At 36.7% G+C, this 25,795-nt stretch overlaps 1 protein-coding gene across 1 annotated transcript in view; it reads right to left on the bottom strand.

Moving 5' to 3' along the window:
* The window catches only part of CCM2L (CCM2 like scaffold protein), a 382,173-nt gene that overhangs the window by 225,342 nt on the left and 131,036 nt on the right, over positions 1–25,795 (bottom strand). Inside the window, exon 3 of the mRNA XM_044090342.1 lies at positions 18,375–18,458. Coding sequence (XP_043946277.1) covers positions 18,375–18,458 — 84 coding nt within the window. The remainder of the gene's footprint in view (positions 1–18,374; positions 18,459–25,795) is intronic.

Genomic DNA, 25,795 nt, shown 5'->3' with positions numbered 1-25,795 from the left:
GAATCAACCTATCTTATTTGGTTAGAGAGTGACCTTCCCAATCCCATGGTCCAGTATTAGATATCATCCCTAATGAGAATAACTGGGATCATACCATAGATAATTTCAGGGGACCTGTGCATGGGATAAAGCATTTAGGAGCTGCCTCTGTCCATTAGTAGTACAGGGGGCAGTCCTGGGGTCAATTTTCTGCTTCCGATCTAAGTTGCTCTTGAAAATGGACAGGGTTGAAGTTCATATTATGTGGATGGGGGATCTGTTCCATAGCAGTGGTATCCTCGGTGAAATATACCTGTCCCTCCAAAGCAATGTGCTGATGTTGCAGAAGAGGTTTAGATGCCTAGACTGAGTTTTCCTGATGCCATTTTACTTGCTGATGTGCAAGTAAAGTTGAATTTTAGGGGTGGTGATTGGACAACCTTTTTAGAGTACAGGGAAATGTATTGGCAATTAAAGTTGAAAGCCTTAGACTTCCCTGGCTTAAATGATTTTATTTTTATTCAGATTGTCTTGAAAATTAGAGCATAGAAATTTTAAAGGACAAAGGATATGTTATGAATATGTATATGCTTTGGTACAATTACACCCAAGCTAGTTTTGAAGAATTTAGTATTTTTTTAATACTTGGATTAATATTTTTAGCATTTAGCACACTTATTATTTTTTATATTTTTCTGCATTGTTTTGCATTTTTATCATTCATTTAAGTATTTCAATATATGTGTGGATAAGAAATATTAACTAATTAAAAATGTTATTTAATTGTCAGCAATTAATTTTAATGAGTCTGTTCTTATCACATGACCTGGTTTTACTAAATGAGGAAGTTTAAATATTTTTTCATTTATTCTGATGAAGTCCCATACTGTGGGGACAAAAGCTCTTAATAAAGATTTTGCTAGATGTCCTTTATGCAAAAGACTGTTTTTATTTCAGGAACTGGATGTCTATAAAATTACTGTTCAACATGGTGGATTCAGTTGTGTCTTGGTTCCTTTGGTCCTTCAGGTTACATTTGGTGTTTTGAGGTTACTAGTGTTTTTTTCTGAATGTTTCTTCCTATTTTTGTTCTGATGTGCAGTAAATCCATCAGTAATGGGTCTGAGGATGCCTTGTATGCCAGACATAGGTCACCATTCAGCGGTCTGCAGGATACTGAGTATAGTGACAAAGCTTTGAGTCTGTCCATGTAGGACATGTTGTTTGGGCCTTGTATCCATTTAGTAAGGTATTTCTGTGGGTGTTCCAGTTGTTGTATGTGTCTGGAGCGATACATGCCAAAGAAGACATTATATTCCATGACGAGGGTTGAGTAAAAGTGGACAGTGACATCCTTATATCTAGACAAAATCCCCTTGTTTATAAGCTGTGCAATATAGAAGGTCTTTCTTTCAAAAACAGACACATGTTGGTCAAAAGTTGGGTCACCTTTCTCATAAGTTTCCAACTCCCAGACAACTGGTTCAGTTCTCAGGGGCATATTATCAAAGTGCTAGTTCCCTGGGGTAGATGACTTCCCAATGGATACAGTAATGCATGTTTTGGCATTTAGTTTCAGTCCATGATTTTGCCACCAGTTATTTATTTGAGACAAACCTTCCTGCAGGATGGCCAAGTCATTTGGGGATTCAGTGACTGCTCCTAGCTTGTTGTTCTGCAAACTTTGTCAGTCAGAGCCCTTTGGTATTGGCTTTTACTTAAAAAAAGTAAATGCCACACAACAGAGGTCCCAGTATAGAACACTGGGCGGAGTCTCCTGGTGACTGGTCTTGTTGTGGAGGTAACTTCCCCTATTTTGATTATTTGCATCCTATTTTTGAGCCCGATGGCAATCTAGCAAGTGACACAGGGGTTTCTTCACAGTTTATTTAGCTTTTCTACTATGTCTGAGTGGGGAATTATATTAAAAACTTTGGTCAGGTTGAGCTATGTGGTGGGTACTGTTTTCCCTTCATCCATTGCTTTCGTGACCTTTTTAAAATGTGCACCAGGATGAGCAAGCATGACTTGCCCTTGACAAACCCAAACTGAGACTGGTTCAGTATTTGGAGGTTCCATATGTCCTGATTGATTAATTCCATGACAAGTCTTTCCATATCTTTGCATATGAGGCTGTTCAGACTTATGGGTCTGTAACTGCCTGCATCAGTGGAAGGTCCGACCTTATGCAGGGGAATGACTGTAGCTGTTCTCCATTCACATGGTACAAAACCTGTATGAAGGCTGAGACTGAACAGTGTTGTTAGGGGTGTGGCTGAGACTGAACAGTGTTGTTAGGGGTGTGGCTGAGACTGAACAGTGTTGTTAGGGGTGTGGCTGAGACTGAGCAGTGTCCTTGGGGTGTGGCTAAATCATGCTGCATGCTATTTCCTGGGATATTGTCAGGACCTACTGATGCAGTATTTTTAGCTTTTTATTGCACCTTTAGGACTTGGTCTTGTATGATAGTTGGAGGTGAACCAGTTTCAGGCATATCTTGAGGGACAGTTGGAGGCAGAAAGGGGTTAAGTTTGAGGCATAAAGTCAGAGACAAATTTATCAGCCTCAGTGTAGGTAACATTGTTCATAATTAGCTCAGCACATTCCTATGTTGTGCTTTTGAAATTATGAACATGACTAAAATTGTCTTGTCTTTGCCTTGGGTACCTATTTTATCCTCAAACTTGGCTTTAGTAGGTGTTATTAAACTCCTGAGTTGTTTGTTTATTTCAGTGATAAGTGCTGCAGCATTCTGGGAATAACTCTTTTTACTTTTGGCCATTTTCCCCCTTTTATTATAATGTGGGTTTTTTCTGGAGTTTGCTCTGCACTTGTTCCTATGGGGTACAGCTGCATCTATGCAGCTGTTTATATGGTGGTATAGTATGGTAGAGTACATTTCTACATATTCATACTGAGTTTGGCGGGGATATGAAGCTTGCTAATGCATCACTTAGAAGTCGGTAGTCACTTAGAAGTTGGTAGTTTGTCTTTAAGAAATTTCTAAAAGTACCTTTGGTGGAAGGAATCTCTGGTTTCAGTTTTATTTCGAAGGTGACTGCTTTATGGTCAAACTTAACAAGTGATGAAAATACGTAAAGGACTATGCAAGATGCTACCTTATTAATAAGGGCAAGATCCAAGATGTTATTACCCCTAGTGGTTACAATGACTAATTGTTCCAGGGCATTTGTATTGACAAAGCCCATGAATCTCGGTGCTTGTGCCCTAGTGGTGGTGTAGGGTTCTCAGTCTATAACTGGGTAATTTAGATCACCTTAGTAAAATGGTATTGGATCTAATACTGAGTGATTCTAATTCCTGTTGATAGGCATTGTGGCTTTCTTTTCTCTTAGATGGAGTTTTATACCTAGCTAATATATGCTTTGGAACCTTTCTGATGACTATTTGGACATGAAGAAGCTCTAATGCATCATGATGCTTTACCAACCTTGATGTGAATCTCTTCTGGATGTAGATCGAGACACCTCCACCTTTTTTCACTCTCATGCACAGTAGCTGGTCTAAAAGTGTGGAAGGTGCTATAGCCTTGCACAGTCAGAATGATCTCCATTATTTTAACCATGTCTCAGTCACTACACATACTTCAATGACCACCAGGGTGAGAAGGGCTTGTAGGGAGTGGAGTTTCTTGTTCAGACTCCTAGCATTGACCAATAGCACCTTCATATTTTCCTTTGCTTGTTTTGTTATGTTGCTGGGTTTATCAGCATAACAATTTGTTAACATCATCATGTTAAGTGGATCCAAAAGTACAAACGTAGTATAATGGATGCTATAACTTGTTCAGAATGTGGGCTGTAGTGACAGGATCTTACGGTGGGGAAATTTCCTGACTGTAGCCATGAGTAGTGCTGGTCATAGTAACATCAATTTACCTAAAGCAGCCAAAGGTTCCAATTTATAAATCTGTGTCTCTAACATATATTAAGCTGACTCTTGAAGGGCTTATGCACAGAATTAATTTTACCATGTAGAACAGGTGTTCTTTACCAACAGGTCATACAGCTATACAGAAGTACCAATCCCTTCCGGTCTTGGTCTATTAAAAAAGAATGACGAGAATCATTTCTGGGTCATCACAATGAGTCCATTACAACCACAAGGCACCCTGTCGGAGCCCCATATTCAACATTGTAATGCAGTTATGTCAGGTCCAGTTGGATGAGTTTAAACCATGCAGCATAGTGATTCATTTGTAATAGATACTTGAACATAACACTGGCTTCTCTTTATATTGTTGACTGCACACATGAATGATCGGCACAACCTTGGATCATAAAAGCTCAAAGAATGAAGCACAGGAATAACATTGAATGGTACAGGACTGTCATTTTGTGGGATAGTGACATAGTGGGGAACCGAGTATTGCTACTTTCCCCACTGTTGTGTGATCTTAGAGTTGATATATTTAATTAGCAGGGGGGCTTGCCCCATGCAAAAAAATAGGTGTTTTATTTGTTTTGTTGTCAATGTTTTTTCATTTTGGTGTTACATTATTCAAGCTTTTATGACTCAATATTGTGCTGATTGTCCATTTGAGCATTCAACAATGTAATAGAAGCATGAAACACCATCCCTGTGCTGTTATAGTAGAAAACCTGAATGATATTATGTGCACATACATTGTTTGTGTTTCATCTGAACTGCAGCTGGACATACGTTACTCCATGGACTGCTTGGCTGATTTCTTGTACTTTATGACACTGACTTAGGCTGCAAACTCTACAAGGGGCTCTAGTCTGTGCACTGCAGGTTGTCATTAGCATAAGTTAGTGTAGATTTAAACAGTAAAATTGCACCTGATGTTTTGTCCCCATCCTCATCACTGACATAGTTTTTCCTAAATGTTGTGTGAGTGTCCTGCTGATAGCTGACTTGATTAATGTACACCTTTCATGTTATATAGTGATTCTGTACTTCAAGTAAGTTGATCACCCCAGTTAATCAAATAACATATCATTAAGATTTTGAAGATGTTTCACTGGAAATCAAAACTAATTATTTTTCTAGACATGTTATATGACTCTTTCTGGATCTGACATAATCACAGTGCATAACTGAGTAGAGGGTTCTAATAGATGACCTTAGATTGACACTTCCCTTCAGTCATGAACACTTGCATTGATCAGTTTTGTGGATCCCAGTGGACTTTTTATTAGTTCCGATAATTAAACAGGCTGACATGTTGTTACTCCGCAGTGGATCCTTGATGAAACTGTATATTCCATTGCTCAGCTTTGCTTCTCCCTTGCACCATAACTTAAAGCTTACAGCCACTGGACATCTAAAGTCACCAGTTAAGCTAGCTCTGGACTGAACTTCCAGTGAATATAAATCTCTACAGCTGTGCATTATAAAACTTTTTGGGCTGCAGCTATACATGACAGAGATCAGTAGACACCTGTGCCAGCTACAGATATGAGACTACCCTAAAGGAATGCTCCTTTTGCCACTAATGTAACTCCATGCAGTTTTGCTCTAGTCTAAGTAACTCTGAGCTGGTAACTAATACAGACTTCAGTAGCTTATAGCCATGTTAGTAAATTCATACAACTGCATGCAACTGTTCTGATGTTTACACAAACATACACACACACACACACACACACACACACACACACACACACACACACACACACACACACACACAATTACATGCAATTTATTTAATAGAAAATCATTTCATTCAAAACAATCTTTTCTGACCCATACCATTGCAAAACAACAGCATCTTTGCTACTCCAGGGGATTGTGTAAGTCCAATTATTACTGATACGTTGGTTAACAAGGCTCTATCTAAAGCTAAAAACACTGCCTCCATGGGACCAGATGGTGTTCCGGGCTGTGTCATACGCGAGCTCCAAAGGGAATTAACCCCGCATCTTAATACCCTGTTCAGTCTCAGCCTCTCCACAGGATATGTGCCCATAGAATGGCGCACGGCAACGGTGGTCCCGCTACACAAGGGTGGGGCCACAACTGACCCTGGGAACTACCGAACAATAAGCCTGACCAGTCTGATCTGTAAGGCTATGGAGCGAATCATTATGGAACTCATAAATGGAGAGATTGGGAACATCCAGTCGCTGGACCCCACACAGTTTGGCTTCATCAAGGGCAGATCATGCCTCCTGAACCTGGTGGATTTCTTTGAGACAGTTACTCAGGCTATAGATAAGGGAAAGGAGGTACACATGGCTTACCTTGACCTTGCTAAAGCATTTGACACCATTCCCTATTCAGATATTATTGATAAGCTCACCAGCCTGGGCATAAACCCTTATGTCACAAGATGGATTGCAAACTGGCTCTCAGACAAATCCCATAACGTAAGAGTAGCGGGATCTATGTCCAAATCCAGACTAGTAATGAGCGGTGTGCCTCAGGGCTCTGTCCTGGGGCCCCTCCTGTTTGGCATATACTTCTCAGAAGTACAGACAAGCACGGAAGGGCTATGGCTGACTATGTTTGTGGATGACTGCAAACTGGGTGCTATAATAGAGTCTCCGGATGACATGGAGATCCTCCAGAAGGGCCTAAATGAGACTGATGCATGGTGTCAAAGCCATGGTCTCAAGCTAAATGCAAAAAAATGTGTAGTAATCCCCTTTGGAACAAACAGAGTACCCGCAAACTACAACATAGGAGGTAATCCCCTGAAATCTGAAGAAAGAATAAGGGATCTGGGGACCCAAGTAGATAGTCAGCTTTCCTTTGATAACCATGTTGCAAAGTGGTTAGAAAATCCTTCTATGTGACCCATCTGATCATGAAAAGGTTCGTATCAAGATCTAAGGAAGTAATGGTGCCCGTCTACTCTTCCCTCATCAGACCCATTATTGAGTACAATGCACCAATTGGAATGTACCTGGCTAGACATCTCCAGCAGCTGGAGAGACCACAGAGGTACCTAACCAAGAGGATTACTGGCCTCAAACAGTTGCCCTATGCAGCACGACTGAAAAAGCTAAAACTGTTCTCTGTTGCATACCGCCTTCTCAGAGGCGATCTCTGTCTAACGTACAGATCCATGTCCAACCCAGAATTGTTGAACATGCTCCATCTTAGCAAAACCAAATCTACTCGAGCTACATGCTCTAGGGATATAAACCTCAACACAACAATGAATAGAACATGCTGGAGGGATAGATTCCCTTCGCAGAGACTTCCCTTACTATGGAACAGGGTCCTGATCTACATAAGACAGAGCCCCTCACTATCACTCTTCAAGAGGAACCTTGATGAGTGGATGGGTAACAGAAAGTTCACACCAGGGATCACACCAACAGCACTACTAGATAGGGGCCAAGGGTACTAGCAGCTAGTACAAGGGTCTAGGGAACTACTAAAGGGGAGGTGAATACCGTGGCTGGGCTAATATATGCCTTTGGGCAGATAGCCCAGTACCAACCTATGAACCTATGAATGCAAATCCCCACATGTTTTCCTCATGAGAGGGAAGTCTATCCTCCACACTTCTAAATATACTAACTCTAGGATTACACAACACCCCACACCTCTAAATACGCAAACTCCAGGATCACACAAAACCCCACACCTCTAAATATACTAACTCCAGTGTCACACAACACCCCACACCTCTAAATACACTAACTCCAGGATCACACAACAACACACACATCTAAATACACTACCTCCAGGATCACACAGCACCCCACACCTCTAAATACACTAACTCCAGGATCACACAACATCCCACATTTCTAAATACACTAACTCCGGGATCACACAACACCCTACACCTCTAAATAACTAACTTCAGGATCACACAACAACCCACATGTCTAAATACACTACTTCCTGGATCACACAACACCCCACACCTCGAAATACACTAACTCCAGGATCACACAACACCCCACATCTCTAAATACGCTAACTCCAGGATCATACCATACCCCACACCTCTAAATACACTAACTCCAGGATCACACAACACCCTGCACATCTAAATATACTAACTCCAGGATCATACTATACCCCACACCTCTAAATACACTAACTCCAGGATCATACAACACCCGCACCTCTAAATATACTAACTCCAGGATCACACAACACCCCACACCTCTAAATACACTAACTCCAGGATCACACAACACCCCACACCTCTAAATATACTAACTCCAGGATCACACATCACTGGGGACAAAAATAAATGAGAAACTTCCCTACTCCATCACCTTGTACGAAAAGTAATATATTTTAACTTACTACTGTTGGGGGTGATATTCAAAGACAGTTCAGTCTAGGGGCTCCAAGGGTTTACTGCCTCCTAGGCTCGATTTTTATTTATTTTTTATGTATCCTTTTTTGAATGAGTTAGTCCTAATAGGCTAGTCGCCTCTTTTCACTGGAGACCTAAGGAGGCATTACCTGTATAGGTAACTATCAAGGAAAGAGAGAATCTGTTTCATCAAATATTAGACTATGTGGTGGTTAACATGAAATTATAACTGCAGGGGAATTTAATTGTGACTTAATGAGAAAATATAAAAAGAAAAGAAAATATGTAAAAAAATACAGGGAGTGATAAAATGTGATAAATTAGCTGTGTGGAACAAAATTCGATGGACTTTTAGAATGGGGACGCTTGACTCTGAAAACTGAATATTTTATATTATCAGAAGGTTTTGGGATAGCAGGTGATGATGCAGTTGTGATGGGTTTTTAAGACCATTTAGAAATATAGATGAAGGTGATGGAAGAAAGGGAGTGTATTAAAATAAGATAGGGAACAAAAAGGAAAAATGAGAAATTATGGGATGAAATTGGAGAGTTGGAAGTATTGCAGTTATGGAAGGATCATAGAACCATGAAAGGCATCTAAAAATGGTATGAGTGGTGGACCGAATTTCAAAAAAGTATAAAAAGTGTATTTTTCAAAGGCAGTATGATGTAAGAAGGGAATAAAAAGTGAAGTGTGAGAAAATGTACAGAGGTATGTTAGAGAATTTAGAGAATAATATAAGAGAATACTATAATATGGAAAAAGAAATGTATAAAATAAATAAAATTAAGGCATTACTGTTTAGGCAGAGATTTTATTTACAAAAGAAAAGGGAGCAGATATTTGCATATTTGGGAAAAATAGCAAAGGAGAACATTAGTATAACGAGGGAAATGAAAATGTAAAAGAAGTGGTAAAAAGAACACAAGCAAATTATGACTATTGTAGTACAGCACATGAAAAATATGTATATGTGCAAAATGAAGCAACATAAGAAAATATAGTATGTTAAAAAATCCAAAATAAGTTAAGGAAGTATTTGAAAATAAATTATTATTAGTGAATTGGATGAAGTACTTAGGAAAATAAATGCTGACTCAGTATCTGGCCCAGACAATATAGGGTATGCAATGTACAAGAAAGTAATGGATTGGCAAAGAGAGTATTTTGAAAATGTACTGAATAAATGGTTGAAGGAAGGTTTTGTTTATGAAGAGTTATGTAGTGGGGTAGTAAAATTTATATGGAAGAAAGATAAGAATGAAAACAGTGGAGACAGTCACAGTAAATAACACAGAATAAAGGATATTATAGAAAAAATATATATATGCTATAAAAGGGAATGGATTTCAAGAATTGTTATTGACTGTAAGAGAAATTGTGGATGATGTAGTAAGAGGATGTGAAACTTATGATAGGTGATAGTAGCAAGACATTTGATACAGTAGGAATTGATGCTTTGTGAAATATTATGGAGAAGTACGGAAAAGGTAATATATTTAGAAGAGTGTGTATGTCAGCGTATCAAAATATTAGATTGAGAGTGTTAGTGAATTGGTGGCTGAGTAATGAAGTGTGGTATAAGACAAGGATGACCCATGAGTGAAATATTGTTTAAACTGGCAATGAAGGTGATAATGTATGAAGTAGCCTATAAAATTAAAGATTTTAGATATGTGATGCAAAAGGAGGTGGTGCTTCCATTACTTTTGACATGTGCAGTCAATATATTTGCATTTGATAAGAACAAAATAATGGATGAAGAAAGTGTTGATTTGAATGAATATTTAAAGGAAATGGAAATGATTCTGAATAAAGATAAAATTAAGTGTTTGTAAAGATAATCTACCGATTGGGAAAGAAAACAATTGTATTGCCAGTATCAATGTTTTGAGGGAGTTAAAATTATATCCTTAGAATCTTTTTGCTTAGAATTTAATGTTGATATTAAACATTTATCTCATTTATAATTAGTCATTACATTAATTCTTACTAATTCTCTCATTTGCCTAATTCTTTCTGTGAGGAAGTAATAGTTAGTTAAAATTTTAAATTAAATTCTATACAAAGATCAGAAAATTAACAATTTTCTCTCCGGATTAGATATAATCATAGCAAAAAAATAATAGCTTGAATGACAAATACTGGAACTTTATCACAAAAGAACACAAAGTATCTTTTACTGAAGAAAACAGAAAGCAACTATTTCTATCAAAAACACTTGGAAATTTATACATGGAGCCTTTTTGACTCCTATTAGAGTTGCTAAGTTTAAAAAAGAAAATAAAACTGAATGCTGGAGATGTAAGTATGCGGTAATGCTAACTTATCACACACATTTTATGATTGTCCTTTGTTGTGTAATTATTGGGAAAAGATTCAGGGTTTTCTTAAAGCTTTGTGGTCTGATTCTTTATAACAAAATAACTAGTAATATTCAATGTTTTAGAACTGAAAAATATAAAAAAATGTTTCTATTTAACTTGGACAATTCTTGCTGTGGCTAGGAAAAACATTAAAAGAAGGTGGAAGAAATGTTTAACACCACAGTTTGAAGTATTTCTAAACTCCTCGAAAGACACTGCTATTAAAGAACAACAACTAAGAAGATTAGAACTTTTCCTACTAACTTTAATAACAATCCTTGGCTGAAAGTATTAGCCATCATTGAATTTTTTTTATCATAGATCTGCACATCTTAACTGTTAAATGATTCACTAGACACCGCTTCTGTTATTTACTTTTATTCTACTTTCAGGCAGTCTGTACATATTGTAAATAGTTCTTGTTTTTTAATTATTTGAAATACGTACTGTTATACTCAAATTGCAAGATTCTATAAAATATGTTTAATATTTTAATAATGTTATGCAAATGTGTTAATAAAATAAAACATTTTGATAAAAAATAATAGTAATAAACTTAAGTGTTTGGGTGATGTGGTGAAAATTGTGTGTGTGTGTGTGTGTGTGTGTGTGTGTGTGTGTGTGTGTGTTTCAATGAATGAAGTATCTTTGCTCAGAATAAAATTTGGAAAAAATTATGTAGTTATGATGCAATGGGAGAGTTTGATAAAAGAAATAAAAGAAATATGTCTTCCGTGGAAGACGTACAGATTAGCATTTAGGAAAAAGGTTTATCTGGTGAATTTGGTATTAATGGGAAAATAGCATATATCTCAAATAATTACATGATCCCAGAAAAATATGAAAGGAAATCATGCAATTGTTGTTTTCTTTCATATGGAATTCAAGATTAAACCCAGTGAAATGAGATGTGTTTTATATGAGTGAAGATGGAGGGGGACTGGCGGTACTAAATTCAGCTGTTTATTCTGCTTCATTAAACTTATATAGAGTATTAAAGCAAGTAAAGGAAGAGAATGTGAATTTTGTAGTGAGAATATTTAAATATAAGTACCACAAATGTTGGGATATGATGAGGAAGAAAAAGAGAAAAAGAATATGTAAATGAAGATATTAAAATTATCAAGAAAAATACTAACATGGAAAATATAAATTGATGATATTGAAAAAGATAGAATGATGTGGTATAATAATGTGATGAAACAATATTATTATGTAGATTTAGGAGAAAATTTACCAGAAGAAGAGATTAAAAGCATTAAAATAAGGAAAAAGTGGTACCAAAATAGCAAAGGATTTCCTATGGAGATTGGTAATAAATAAGTTATTGGTAAAGATGAATATGCTATATAAAAGTTGAGAGAATGTCTTTTTTTTTTTGTGGTGAGGAAGAAACAAACGAGCATGTTTTTTTTTAAATGTAAAACAGTGGTGAAAGTCTGGAAAAACGTGTATGAAGAAAACCTTTTTGAGAATATTAGTGACATAAACAATCCATCCATGCATCCATCCACCCATCTAAAACCCCTTTTCCAATTTTTTCGCATATGGAGTCAGGGTATCACTTTAACTGTGACAACCATCTAGCAACAGGGTGGCTAGCCCTGCTGCAGGAGTTCTTTCATACCACACACTCATGCACACACTTACCCCTATGGCTAATCTAGAGTGTCCAATCCACCTACTACCTGTCTTTGGGATGTGGAAGGAAACTGGATCACCTGGAGGAAACCCATGCAAACACAGGTAGGACATGTAGACTCCACACAGAAGGCAACCCAGCTGAGACTTGAACTGGGGAACCTCTTGCTGTAAGGCAATAGATATGAATATGATTATGTATGGATATTATAAGAATAAGAAAGAATTTGTGAGAAGGGTTGATAAGAATTTATTTTATGTAATACGGGCTACTTAGAATGAAAGACTTAATGACATGTTTTTTATAGGAAATTGATTTTGGCATATTCATTGCGAAAATCAGATTATGGTTGTATAAGAAGGAGTAGGGGTTAATTATGGAAGAATAATATTGAAGATGTTATAAGAAAAATGATAAACACTAAAAAACAGAAATGTGTATACATATCTGTAAATGTATACATTTTGTAAATACAGAAATAATGTTCTTATGTTGTGTAAATAAAGGACATCTAATATCTTCAATAGGTACTGGGAGATCTTTTACATCCACCTGAACTACCACCAACTCAAGCAGAAGGGGTCTTGATCTAACATCTCATGCCAAGGATGGCACACTCAGGATTGACACCCCACCTTATACTATATTGCAGTGTGAACAATTGATCTACCACATGTGGGAATATAACCAACAGCCTATAGCATCAAAGACAAGTGTGCTACCTCTTCCACCTGTGACACTGCTGCCATTAAAATGATTAAAACTGTGCGTGAATATAATCTTATTCATCAAGTGTCAGTCCTGATTTGCCCATGAAACACTTTCATCATACTGTATGTAACTTTTCCAGACTCAAATTAAATATTATTACCTTTAATGAATTTAAGGTTTTGTACAAAAATATACCATCACTCAAGGTTATGAGAGAGTGTTTAAGAAGTTTGTTTAATATAATTGCATGGAAGTGAATGTTCTACTGGCTAGAGTTTATTACTCTCAATTAAACTGTGTCTTTTATTATTGTGCTAGATCTATGAGACCGTGGATGGTTTTCTTCTGCAGTTGCTGAGGTAAATGTTAATCAATTGTTTTTATCTGAAGTGACAGTTCATTTCTTTGATGTATTTTAGAGATCTGGTGAATGTTTTGTTAGGATTTAGCTTTATTGTTTGTGTTTTTGTTAGTTTATTTGTTATATATTTAGAATTAGGCCTACATTTGCTGGTAGTGTATTTTTCTGAGTGTCTTGTTGTGGTTACCATTTTCTTTAGCTATTTATTGTTTTATTTATTTTTATTTTTAGTAAGAATGACTTGATCTTGCAGTTTAATTTGGTATTTTTGGAGTACATGTCTGAATTCTGTACATGCAAACCAGTGCAGAGACTTACTGTCTTAATTTTGTGCTGAATGGGAAATGCAGTCTGTGTCTTCACTTTTTTAAATGTTTTTTCCCACAGATTTATAGTACACTAAATATAGAATTACATTTAGATGGGTTACTTTTGGGGGTGTCAGTGCCTCTTAATTTTTGTTTTTATGTAGTGTGTAAAGCTTTGCAATACTTTGTAGCGGGTAGTATAAATATAATATTTTTCTGATTTTAAGTAGCTTTGATAATGCACCAAATATTTTTATGACATGTCAAAAATGTAGATATTTTAAACATATTTATCACAGTGTACCAGATATGCATACCCCTTTTCTTGTTTCCACATTACTGTTTCTTAGTAACAAACTGGAAAAACAAAGCTATTTAGAAGTAAAGTTATAGTTTAACTACTCACATGTTGACTTAGACTTGATCATTGATTCTACTCTATTATGCAATGACTGCTTATTGCTATTAAAAAAACTAGCACTCTGATTGGACAGCCCAACCAGCATATCTGTTTTGAATCATGCATATACCAATAGAAAAAGTCAAGCCGCTGAGGTACTATTGTGCAGCCAGACTTTCTATTGGTATATGCTGGGAGACAGCAAAATATGTGAAAAATCAGGTATGTTCTGCAAAACTAAAGAAACAGAAGCAGATACAATTTTCCTTGTATTTCTCCACTCTCCTTCATAAAATCATGACTTTTTAGATGTTAAAAAAACAGCGGTGAGGATTCTTGTTTTCTCTGTTGCTTCTCCTACTCTGCACTGATGTATGCAAGTTGCGTATCCATGAGCAGTACATCAGTAAACAAGGAAGAAGACCGAAGTGCCATTGTATAGACATTATTTAAGAAAGGTAAGCAATTTCTCTGTTAAATAAATCACTGTATAAAAGCAATAATCTACTTCTGTTTGTGGATATATCAGGATCTACTCAGTGTTGGCATTGCTTAATCACCTGGGCTTTATGATTAAACCACACCACTGTGGGAAATTATTAATATACCCAAACGCAGTTGTGGATTGTTGCTTAAATACCATGTTCATGGTTATAAAGTACAATAAAATGTTATCTGAAATATTCTTAGGGTCAAAGCCTCCTCAGAGACAGCCTGTGACATGCTAATAAACAGAACCTTAGATGTATATTGGGAAATTCTGTGAAACAGTAACATGTTATTTTTAATTTGTCTGGTAAAGTATGCACTGTTATGAAAAAAATAAATAAATGCAGACACATTCAGATCATCCTATTGTTTAACTGTAAATATACTAGCAAGTCCATTTTTTATTTACGTTCTTTATTGATTTTACTTAGAAGCCGTTTACATTTGAGATTTACAAAATTATACAAATTTCAAATTGTACACAGATAAGTCTTCAGATAAATGACATCATATTCTTAGAAGTCCCAGAACTAAACCAAACTATTCAAACTCAACCCAGAAGTGCAACTGATAAAGTGTAATACCTTGGGCTAAGAGCATCACCCATGAGTAGCATGCCCATAAACACAACTCAAATAGCCTGACTAACAGCTCCTCCTGATAGTTCTCACCTGTCCTTACTGTCGTGAGAGTCCACTCCCTGTATGCCCCATGACATTCACTTTACCTACCACATTTGTTATCCTCCTCTGCGCTCCACAATATTATTTCAGTATCCTCAAGCCACTGCAAGCATTAATTCCATATGTGACACCTCCCATTCTGTGACTCCTCCCCATTCTCATGTTGGTTTCCTTCTTACAAATATAATTGATTCAACTTCATCTTCAGTCTTCCCAGTCATTTTCCTACTTATTCTTTTCACCCACCACCTTAATCCCCTTCCTAACCCCTTCTACTTTCATTTCCTCTTGCCTCTAATACTATTTTTCCCAACCCACCCTACAAAACACCACAGTTCATCTCTCTCCTTTCTGCTCCAACTGCATCTCCCCTCCTTAACCCCAGACAAGCAGAACAAACACTTACCATCTTCTTCCCATCAAGTGCATTTTTAAGTTGGTATCTAAATCTCCAGCAAATAAGAGATGTGAAGGTCAGTGATATATTTATTATTTGAGGTTTGCTTCTGTGGCAGTTGATGATATTACTATTTTAACTTTCTATACCCTAGTATCCACTAATGTGTTCATTTATTTAATTTACATCATTTAAATATTAACAATAGTTACCATTTTTATTTTTGTAGTTGCTTTTTTATGTCTTATGCTATAACAGTTTAGAAGTAAGACTGAAAAATAATGATTCAGTAGCATTTATTGGACTAATGTAGTTTTAACAGTTTAGCCTCATGATTCCTCAACTAGAGCTATTAAGTTACTAATTAATAACTTGTGATCATGTGATGGACTTGTCCAGTCTAAAATCTCAAGTATATTTTGGTCCCCTTAAAGATGTTATATTACTTGTGTGCTCCAGTGCCTTTTGTCAGTGGGCCAGCACAGTAGGTTTTTATTGCTGTAATAATTGAAGTGAGAACAGCATCATCTTTCATAAAAATAATTTGTTAATGTGCTGCAGTCATTATTATTTTGTTTATCTACAGAAATCATCCTTTTGAAATGTGATGGCACTAACTTTATTCTTTTTTGCTGCCATTTTTTTTTCAAAGAATAACATAAATGTATGAAAAGAATACTTTATATCTAGTATTACTGAGGCTTTTGTTTATTTATTCATTGTCTGAATATATGCTTAATCCATTGCAAGGTTATTGCTTAAGCTGACACCCAGTGACTTAAGACATACAAACTCTTCCTAAATGAGAAGCCCTCCCAGTGCTTTTTGTCTGATTTACAGAAAATCAGTAGCTACACTATTGATTTTTGGCCTGTTTAGAAATGTCTAAACAAAGTATGTGATTCATAAGAAGTATTGTAGCAGAACATAAATTCAGGGATAATCTATAGTTTCAGGAATGTAGACTTAATATATGGATGCCTGAGCATATGAGTAGATTCTTAGCATGTTTAAAGATAAAGAAGGGTCAACTATGAGTATGTCAGTCACCTAATATATAAAGAGGGTCTTGAGCTTTAGGGCATACCTAGGAAAAAGAAAGCAAATGGGACAGTTGAGAAGTATGAGTACTGATAAGGATGTTTGTGATCCACAAAGAATAAAAAACTGTTCCAAACCTTCTGGAGAATTACCACCCTGCTTCTAACCTACCATTTATTGGGAAGTGATTGAAAAGATTGCGTATGCACAGATGCATTAACATTTTATGCCTTCAGAACTTCTGGAACCCCGTCAATACAGCTGTAGATCTAGGGGCAGAACTGAGACAGCCCTAATTTGAATAGCTAATAACCTGCTAATAGCAAAGGTGCAAAGGTTTTGCTTCACCTTGGTCCTTCTTGACATCCTGGTGACTTTTGATGCTCAGGACCATAGACTGACTCTGGAAGATGAGATTTTATTGTGGAGCCACGGGCACTGTGCTGGAGCATTTTAAAGTGGAAACGTGGGTAAATCCTCCTTCTCCTTCCTCCTGGAATGTGAAATCACTCAGGCCTCCGTTATTGTCCCTGTTGTATGAACTGCCACCAAAGGTGGTCATAATGGAGAGAATACTCTTCTATCAATTCTAGCCTGACGATACCCAGATTTATCTCTACTTTTCTCTTAAATCTGTGCCTGATTTCAGTATCTTAGAGAACTACTTTGGAGAAATTCTTCAATGGCTAATGCAGAATTGAATTAAACTCAGACCACAAAATTTTGAGACCATGTTAATTCATACTACAATCACTCCTTCGCATCTTTATCTTCATCTAGATCAATTACTTATGGGAGAAATTCCTTGGAATTTCATGCTCACAATCTCATTGTGTTTTTAATGACAGGCTGCTACTTGAGGACCAGGTCACAGCAGTCATTAAAACATTGTATTTCTATTTTAGGAATATATCCTGGTTTAACTACATGATAAGACTTAAAATCAGCAGTGCAGTCTCTGGATATGTCTTGATTAATCTATTGCAATGATGTTTACCTTGGAGGTGGATGGGGACCCAGCTCATTTGCAGTGAGTGCTGAATGCTGCTGGAGGATTACAGAGCATGTCATGTCCACAGTTAGACATGCAACTCTAAGTGCTGCACTGGCTGCAAATTGGTCATCACCTACTATGCCCTTCACAATCAGGGTCTTAGCTTTCTGAAAGAGTTGCAGAGACATTGTCCAAGGTAGGTACTGCAAACCCTTAACTGAGCTGCTGATGGTGGTTTCATGGGCTTTTGTAATGACCCTGTGCATCCTGTCATTTGCATACCTTATTCTGTCTTTTAGAACTTGTTACCTTTTCTAATTGAGATGAGCAAGTCTGAGCACTTTTTAAGGAGGACCCTCCAGTGATTTCTTTTTAGGACTGTGCATTTTATCCATATATAGATGCCTTCCATTTTAGTTAATTTAATTGGATGATTTCTGTTTTGCTTTTAGAGATCCTGTGGCACTTTCACCCTCATAGACTTGACAGTTTTGACTATGCTGATGCTGTTGGTGCTTATTTGTACAATGCTTAGATCCTTAAGCAGAGAATTGTTTTAAATAAATAACTCACATACAGATAAATAAATGAACAAATAAATAAAACAGCTTAGATATTGTTGAGTTCATACAGATTGCATTGCAGTCTGCATTTGGGCTTGCATCTGATGCCAGTGTTCTCCATTATATTTAGAAAAGACTTGTATGAACGTGTGATTGTATACTTACCCTCGCTGTGTCCAGTAGCTGAAGAAGCTCATCTCTGCTTGATGGATTAAGGGAACAATTGACCCAGGTCAGGTGACCAAGAAACTGAAATGCACAATGCACAAAAAGTGAGAATTACAAAACAGTTCCTTTTGTAATTTGTACATTTTCACAATGTCTGAAATTAGTGGGCAAATACTTATTCTTTTTAAATCTCTGTACATAGAAAACTTACCAAATTACTTGTTATGTAGGGGCACTATAACTTGGCTAAGACTCCACTATAACAAAGTAGACCACATAAAACTCCGTAGACAGGTGAAATCAGTAACATGTATGTTAGGGAATTAGGAAGGCAGTGTTTCATAGATTTATTTGTTCCTTTCTGCTCTGAACCTTATCTGATCTTCAGGCTTCCCTTTCTAGCTGTATTGGCACATTCATTGTGCCTGGGTTGGAGCTGTTTAGTTCATACATTCCCTGGCGGCTAAAGCTGAACATGCTGCGAGGAATGCCATCACCCACAAGGAGGATCATGGTTTTATCTTTAAGTCCTTTCCTCTCTCATGCAAGCTCAATAACATTCATGGAGATCAATGGGCCTTTGGGAGGCACATCTATGCATAATCTATGCATGTCAAGTGTGACATGATCAGATGGCGCTGTCCCCACTGAAGACAAGCATCCTTGCATGATTCCTGATCTACCCTAGTAATTCTATCTCAGAGAGTGTGTGTCAAGCACAGGTGTTCTGCCTCCATCCCAAAGAGAGGCGAACAGGATAAGCCCCATCATTACACTCACCTTCAATGCCAGCTACGACAGGTGTTTGAGTCCTTCATCGATCCTGGATCACAGCCAGGGCTTTATCACATTATGCTCATGGAGATCCGCTTTTTATAGATACTGAAATAAGCAATAATGGCTGTTGCTGACTATTTTATTATAGCTGCCACACAGCTGTATTCCTGAATAAGCTTAGTGAAAAAAATCAGATTGACACAATTACACGTTTTTTAAACACAGTTCTGAATTCTACAACAAAGCATAATGAATAAGAAAGCCATTAATTGTTAATGTGGTTTATACCTATTCATTATATTTGCAAACCAAAAGGAATAGACAAACTGAGGAAAAACAAAAAAAGCAATGGACACAGTACACTCCAAGGAATATCAAAAGTAATGACACTGTAGTTTAATAAAGTAAGGTTAGCGCTTTCGTGCAGGTCAGTGCCTGCATGTCTTCAGAGAAAAAAAACACATTGACAAAGTCAGTTCCCAACAAATAACCGCACCTACCAGGAATCACATGAGCAATTAAACAATTAAATACAATCAAATACATTAACCCATGAGTAAACACAAAAATGTTCTATTTAAAAATCCATTTAAAAAATCCATTTAAAAACTGGTATGAGTGGTGAAGTATTATGTACGCATGTCTTAAAAAAAGTAATGGTTAAAAACATGCTCTATCAAAATAATAAATATAGTGTTGCACATATCTATATGAGTATATTTAAAAATGTGGAAGCCCTATGATAGGCCAATGGAAACACATAAAAAGTTTATACATAAATACATATATATATATAAATATACACACAAATAACAAAAGGACTCATCTCATTAAACTTCTTAGTTTTAAAATCATTGATGCCCGGATATCTAAAGGCATCACATCAAAGTTGCCATAAATGCTCACACCTTTCCAACCATAGTGGGATAGGGCCACCCCTAATGGATCCATTAACCTGCCTTTTTTTTAAGGACATGCATACATTTATAATAGATTTTAGGCTTGGTTTTAGTGAAATTCTTGCTAATACTTCACCGCTCACACCAGTTTTTAAATGGATTTTTCAATAGAACATTTCTTGTGTTTACTTATGGGTTAATGTATTTGATTGTATTTAATTGTCTAATTGCTCATGTGATTCCTGGTAGGTGGGGTTATTTGTTGGGAGAAGGTATTTAACTGACTTTGTTTTTTTTTCTCTGAAGACATGCAGACACTGACCTGCATGAAAGCGCTAACCTTACTTTATTAAACTACAGTGTCATTACTTTTGATATTCCTTGGAGTGTACTGTGTCCATTGCTTTTCTTGTTTTTATTGACTATATTTGTTTAGTTTTCCTCAAGTATTGTACCACCTACATTTTAGATGAACAATGAGCATCAGCCACCTGATGCTTCTAATCAGAGCACTACAAACTAATTCTGTTGACTGGTCAGATATCAAGCAGGAGAAGAAGGTCAGGCTACAAGTAACAACTGCATGAGGCACAATGGCTCTGTGAAATTAAGTGCTGTTCACACTTATGCGATGACCAAATCTTGCATTTTAACTTAAAAACAAAACATGATCTTATTTTTCAAGGCTACTTATGTATTGTTAGCTTTACTGTATCACATCACACTGTTTTTAAACCATTACTAACTATGAACATGTTGAAACTATGCAGCAATGGCAACTGGCACATTATAATTAAAATCATAAATGATATTGCAATGCACTAAACATAATTCAAATTCATAAGTCAATAAAATAAATAAACTAATACATAAATAATAAAATTTACTTTGACATATCATTGCTTGGATTTATATGAATGAAACAATATATCATGTAACTTTACATACCAGAATTCTGATGTTCCATGAAATTTCAGAAATTGATGTTTTGATTTCCAAATGTAAACAGCTTTCTAACTTTGATATTAAAAGGACAAAAAAATGAATTCTATGACTGCCCCTCCTTTGTTTCATTGTTTGTACATAAGCCAGATAAGACATTTCCACATACATAACACCCTCAAATCTACATAATTGCTGACCTATGCTCATATTGCTTTCTTATTAAAAGTATATACAGTCTTTCCCTCGCTCCTTCCCTTTGCCAGTAGGGATATATATTATTACAATATCCATCTGTTCCCATCCTTTAACACACTTGGCAGGTTACAGGCTTACTGCTCTATCTGCTTATAAGTTCTCCCATCATGCACCACTGGCATTTCATTCATCTAAATATGCAGCTTTCTAGACTTCCTTTACTTTTTGCATAACTTAATAACTCACCTATTTCTTTCCCAGCCCTGTATTTTCCTTCTTGTATTGATGAGTGATATGGTGACTACCACTTGAATATCATGCACTTTTAGTAAGCCACCTCTGTCAAGAAAATTAACTGCTTTCTACCTTTACTAGTCACAAGTCATACATAATATAATATAATTTCTTTTGTCAGTTTTAGTTCTGGACACCATTCATCCTACGACACCTTTTCACTTCTCTGCTAGTATTTAGCCAAGCTTTCACACGTCTAAAATATATGCTCATTTGAGCCAATGTCACCATTCTTGCAATGGCAACATAATGTGGCAGGGAACATAGATGCTAACTTGAGTGGGCTCTACAGGCTGTGGGGGATAAAAGAACATGATCATAGCCTCCATGGATAAATCCTACAGTTTATCAAGCCCCAGTTGCTTCAAAGCTCTCAATCATCTATTTTTTCCATCCATTTTTTTTTGTAATTTTTCAATTCATTTCTAACTCCATTTTCCTGTGCCACATATTCCAATAGGTCTTTAGTTTGGTGTCTCCTGGTTGCATCATTTCTGCCAGCAAACTTATCACCTTGCCTTTCATATCTATATCTCTGGATACTGACTCTATAACAATGGTGTTTGTCTACCTGGCTACATTTACTACTCTGAATTATGCATGTAAATTGAAAGTATGTAAAAAAATGATTGATAATCCAATCCAAGCTCATACATAAGTTCTTGATATGTTTTTGATTCCTGTTATCCATAAGGCTGGTAACCTCTTCTTAGGTCTTTTCCCAAATACCTTGTAAATCCTGCTTCCTTTATCTTATGAATTATTTTAATAGGAGGAACATAGGCAAATACAGACTCATCCCTAGATTCTTACCGTCTCTTCAGATCTTTGCTGGATTGATTTCTTCATTCCTTCCATCTTTTTAATTCTTTCTCAAACCTAATCATTGTTGTAGGGATAAGTCACTTTCTGTATCCTTAAAAGGCATTTGGTCACCATCTCTTTGTCATACCAACCACTGAATCATACCATTAACTGAGTGACCCAAGCATATCTCTCTGTGTCAGGGATCCCTAGCCCTCCATGTCTCAAATACCAAATGTGCTGGGCTGCCTTCACGCTTACCCTTACCCTTGCTTACTATGAAAGAAAGTCCAGAATAAGTTTTGTCTATTAATTAATTACTTTCTACTCAGCTTAAGCCCAGCTGTATAAGACCCACTTACATCCATCAGGAAATTGTTTATTCCAGTAATGCCTTGAGGAATAAGGTTTATAGCTATACTTTAGTTTTGTATGTAAAGAATGAAGTATCCCAGTTTGCAGGGAATAAAGCAAGGTCTTCGATTGTGGGAATATAATTGGAGGATAGAAATATTATTTTTTTAAGTATTTACTTTTATATCTTGCTACTGAATTAAACATCTCTAAAATAAATGCTGTTTCTGTGGCAAAAAGGGATAAGGCACCCTTACTTTAGAGCATCTGGGCAGGGTTGGTATAATGGTTAAGGTATTTACCTCACAGACCAGAAGTACAGGGTTTGATCCTCACTAAAGAAACCTAGCTAGGCTTAAAAAGGTCCATAAGCACAGCTATGTCCTCATTTATAACAACTGCTATAGCAGCAATGTCAACTCCAGAGAATTCTGCCAGCCATTAACTGGAAGTCCCAACCTACCTTGAGTAAAGTAAATCTAATCTAATCTAATTCTGTCTAAAGGATTTTTATGTATCTAAAGTGAGGAACAATGGAGGGGCCCCTTTTTGACATATATTGCTCTTTTAATAGCATTGAGTCATTCTGTTTTTGACAAATCCACCTTGATCTTTTGCAAACTAAATCTCTCACAGACTCTTGGAAATGATCAGCCCTCATTCTGATAAACAACTTATTGTCTACATTAAGCAGAACAGTTATGAACGACTTTTAGTTTTGCTACTGATTTCTAAGAAGATGAGACTTGACATCCCTCAAATATATCCTTACACATTTTTAAAACATCTCCCCTCATACCTTCATTCGTGAATTTGCATATCATGTTTGACAAACCATCTGGTCCAGAAGCTTTCTTTGTATTTGGTTTCACTATTTGTCTCAGCTATTCATCATCTGATATTGGTACCTTTTACTTCTCACGAGCCTCTTCTGACAGGTATGTAATACTGAGACTTTTCAAAAACCCTGCCAATTCATCCTGCACTGGAACCATTGATAGTGAATACATTTTCTTTGAACATACCCTTTATATCTGTCACACTCCACTCTTCACTCCCCTTGGAGCCTGAAAGTCAATGGGAAACTGAATTTATCCTTAGACAGAAAGCTAAGTTTGTTTATTCTTCTAGTTGATAGTATGGGAAAATGCCATCTTCTTCTCTCCAGAATTATTTCAGTCCTCTTTTGCAATGCTCCTTGTGTCTCCCATAGTCTGTCACATACCTCTTGTGACTCCAGTAATTCTCTTTCACTCTCTTTTCCTTTCTCTTTAGTTCTTTCTGCTTTTCCTCTGAATTATAGTTCCATTTATGTGCCACCCTTCCAAATAAAAATGTTAAATGCCATTGAACATGTCTCTTTAACACACCTCATGGAACAGCTATGGATGGCTCTTCCACCAAAATAAGGTTTCTAATTTCTTTCCACAAATTTTGGAAATGCAAAGACACTGGAATACAGATATGATGTAATGTATTTTATTTAATTAATATAAGTTTTGCAATTACTGAAACTTTCTGTCTAGTAGGAGCCCTTCATCAGGAGTTATACTGCTAAAACTTCTGATGAAGAGCTCTTGCAATTTTGAAAGCTCGAGTATGTTGGCCCAATAAAATGTATTACATCATGCCCGTGTTCTAGTGTCTTTGTATCTTCTGGTAGTGGACCAACATGGCATTTCTTATTTTATTCTGCCTCAAAATGGGATTTAATTATTTGGATTATAAATATTTTAAAGCCAGGATTCCAAAATGGTTATCGACTAGTCTGTACCCTATCCATAGAGCTCCTACTGTCATTTATAACTATCTTAGCTTTAAAGTGCATTGAAAGCCGATTATCACCGATCTTATACTAGGACTAACTAATTTAACTTTCTTCTAAAGCAATCAGATGAGTATTGACTTATCTAAAACAAAAATAAGCAACTCATCTCCAACTTTGTGCCTAGGATCTTCGCCATGTGCATCCAAGGGGCCCTCGAGACAACTGCTGCATTATAATAACCGCTGCTTATAAACCATGTCTGACATCGCAGAAAGTATGGAAACTCAATTGACAAAAGCAAAAATCTCTTCAATTTTATCTCTGGAAAAGGATACAGCTTCCAAAAGGCAAAGAACTCCTAGACAACCAGCCGACACTAATAAAACAAATCCTAAAGGAAAATCCGATGCCAACTTTCATCTTGATGAACTTAAATCAGCGCTACAGCCCATCCATACTGCCATACAGGGATTCTCTGAACAACTCACAGATTTTGGAAAATCAATAAATCAAATACTACAAAGAGTGGACACTCTCGAACACAAAAATCAAGCCAATGAACTACTGATCCAATCCATGTCGGAAGACCTGAGTGCAAAAACCACTAAGCTTTCTGATCTACAATCTAAGATAACGGATTTGGAGGCTAGAAGTCGCCGTAATAACATATTAATTAAAGGGTTACCAGAGTCCTACGATAACCAAAACTTGCTGATAATTTGCAGGCAGATATTTCTTGCACTATTGGGGTCAGAAAATAGCTCTGAGAACCTAGTAATAGAGAGAGCACACAGGGCCTCTCTTAAGCGCCAGGACTCGACAACCCCGCGTCAAATATACACTAAAATATTAAACTTCCAAGACGCGCACAAAATCTTAATGTCAGCCAAAAAAACAAAGAAACTTTACATGGAACAACCACAAGCTTACCTTTACCCAAGATCTGCCTCACCAAATCAAATTAAATAGACAAAATCTAGCCCCTTATTGCGCTGACCTGATCAGGAGAAATGTGAAATTCCAGATGCGGTATCCAAACACTCTGTTATTCTCCTGCAATGAAAAGAGATACTCAGCCAACACTCCATCGGAAGCAAAAGAAGCTTTTATCAAAGCTTTCAACAACTATCCTGCTCTTTAAAATGTTGTACCCGAGAGTACCTCTCTCTATACCCACATCAGGGATACCGGAGTAAAGTACACTAAGTTTCAATTACCTGGGTTCATCAGTCATCCATACCCCCTCAATTGCTAGAGTTGCTGTCCTTATAAAATAATTATCATCAGCGATATTTGACTCTATAGCTGACTTTCCACTCCTATATTCCTGGTCGCCGGTTCTGAATAGGAACCTACCGTACTTGGTTTCGGTATCCTGCCGA

Source organism: Protopterus annectens, chromosome 12.part0 (genome assembly GCF_019279795.1).
Source record: "Protopterus annectens isolate FY-2018-M chromosome 12.part0, PAN1.0, whole genome shotgun sequence".
Lineage (NCBI taxonomy): Eukaryota > Metazoa > Chordata > Ceratodontiformes > Protopteridae > Protopterus > Protopterus annectens.
The sequence above is the reverse complement of the archived record's forward strand: the minus strand, read 5'-3'. Positions and strand labels throughout refer to the sequence as shown.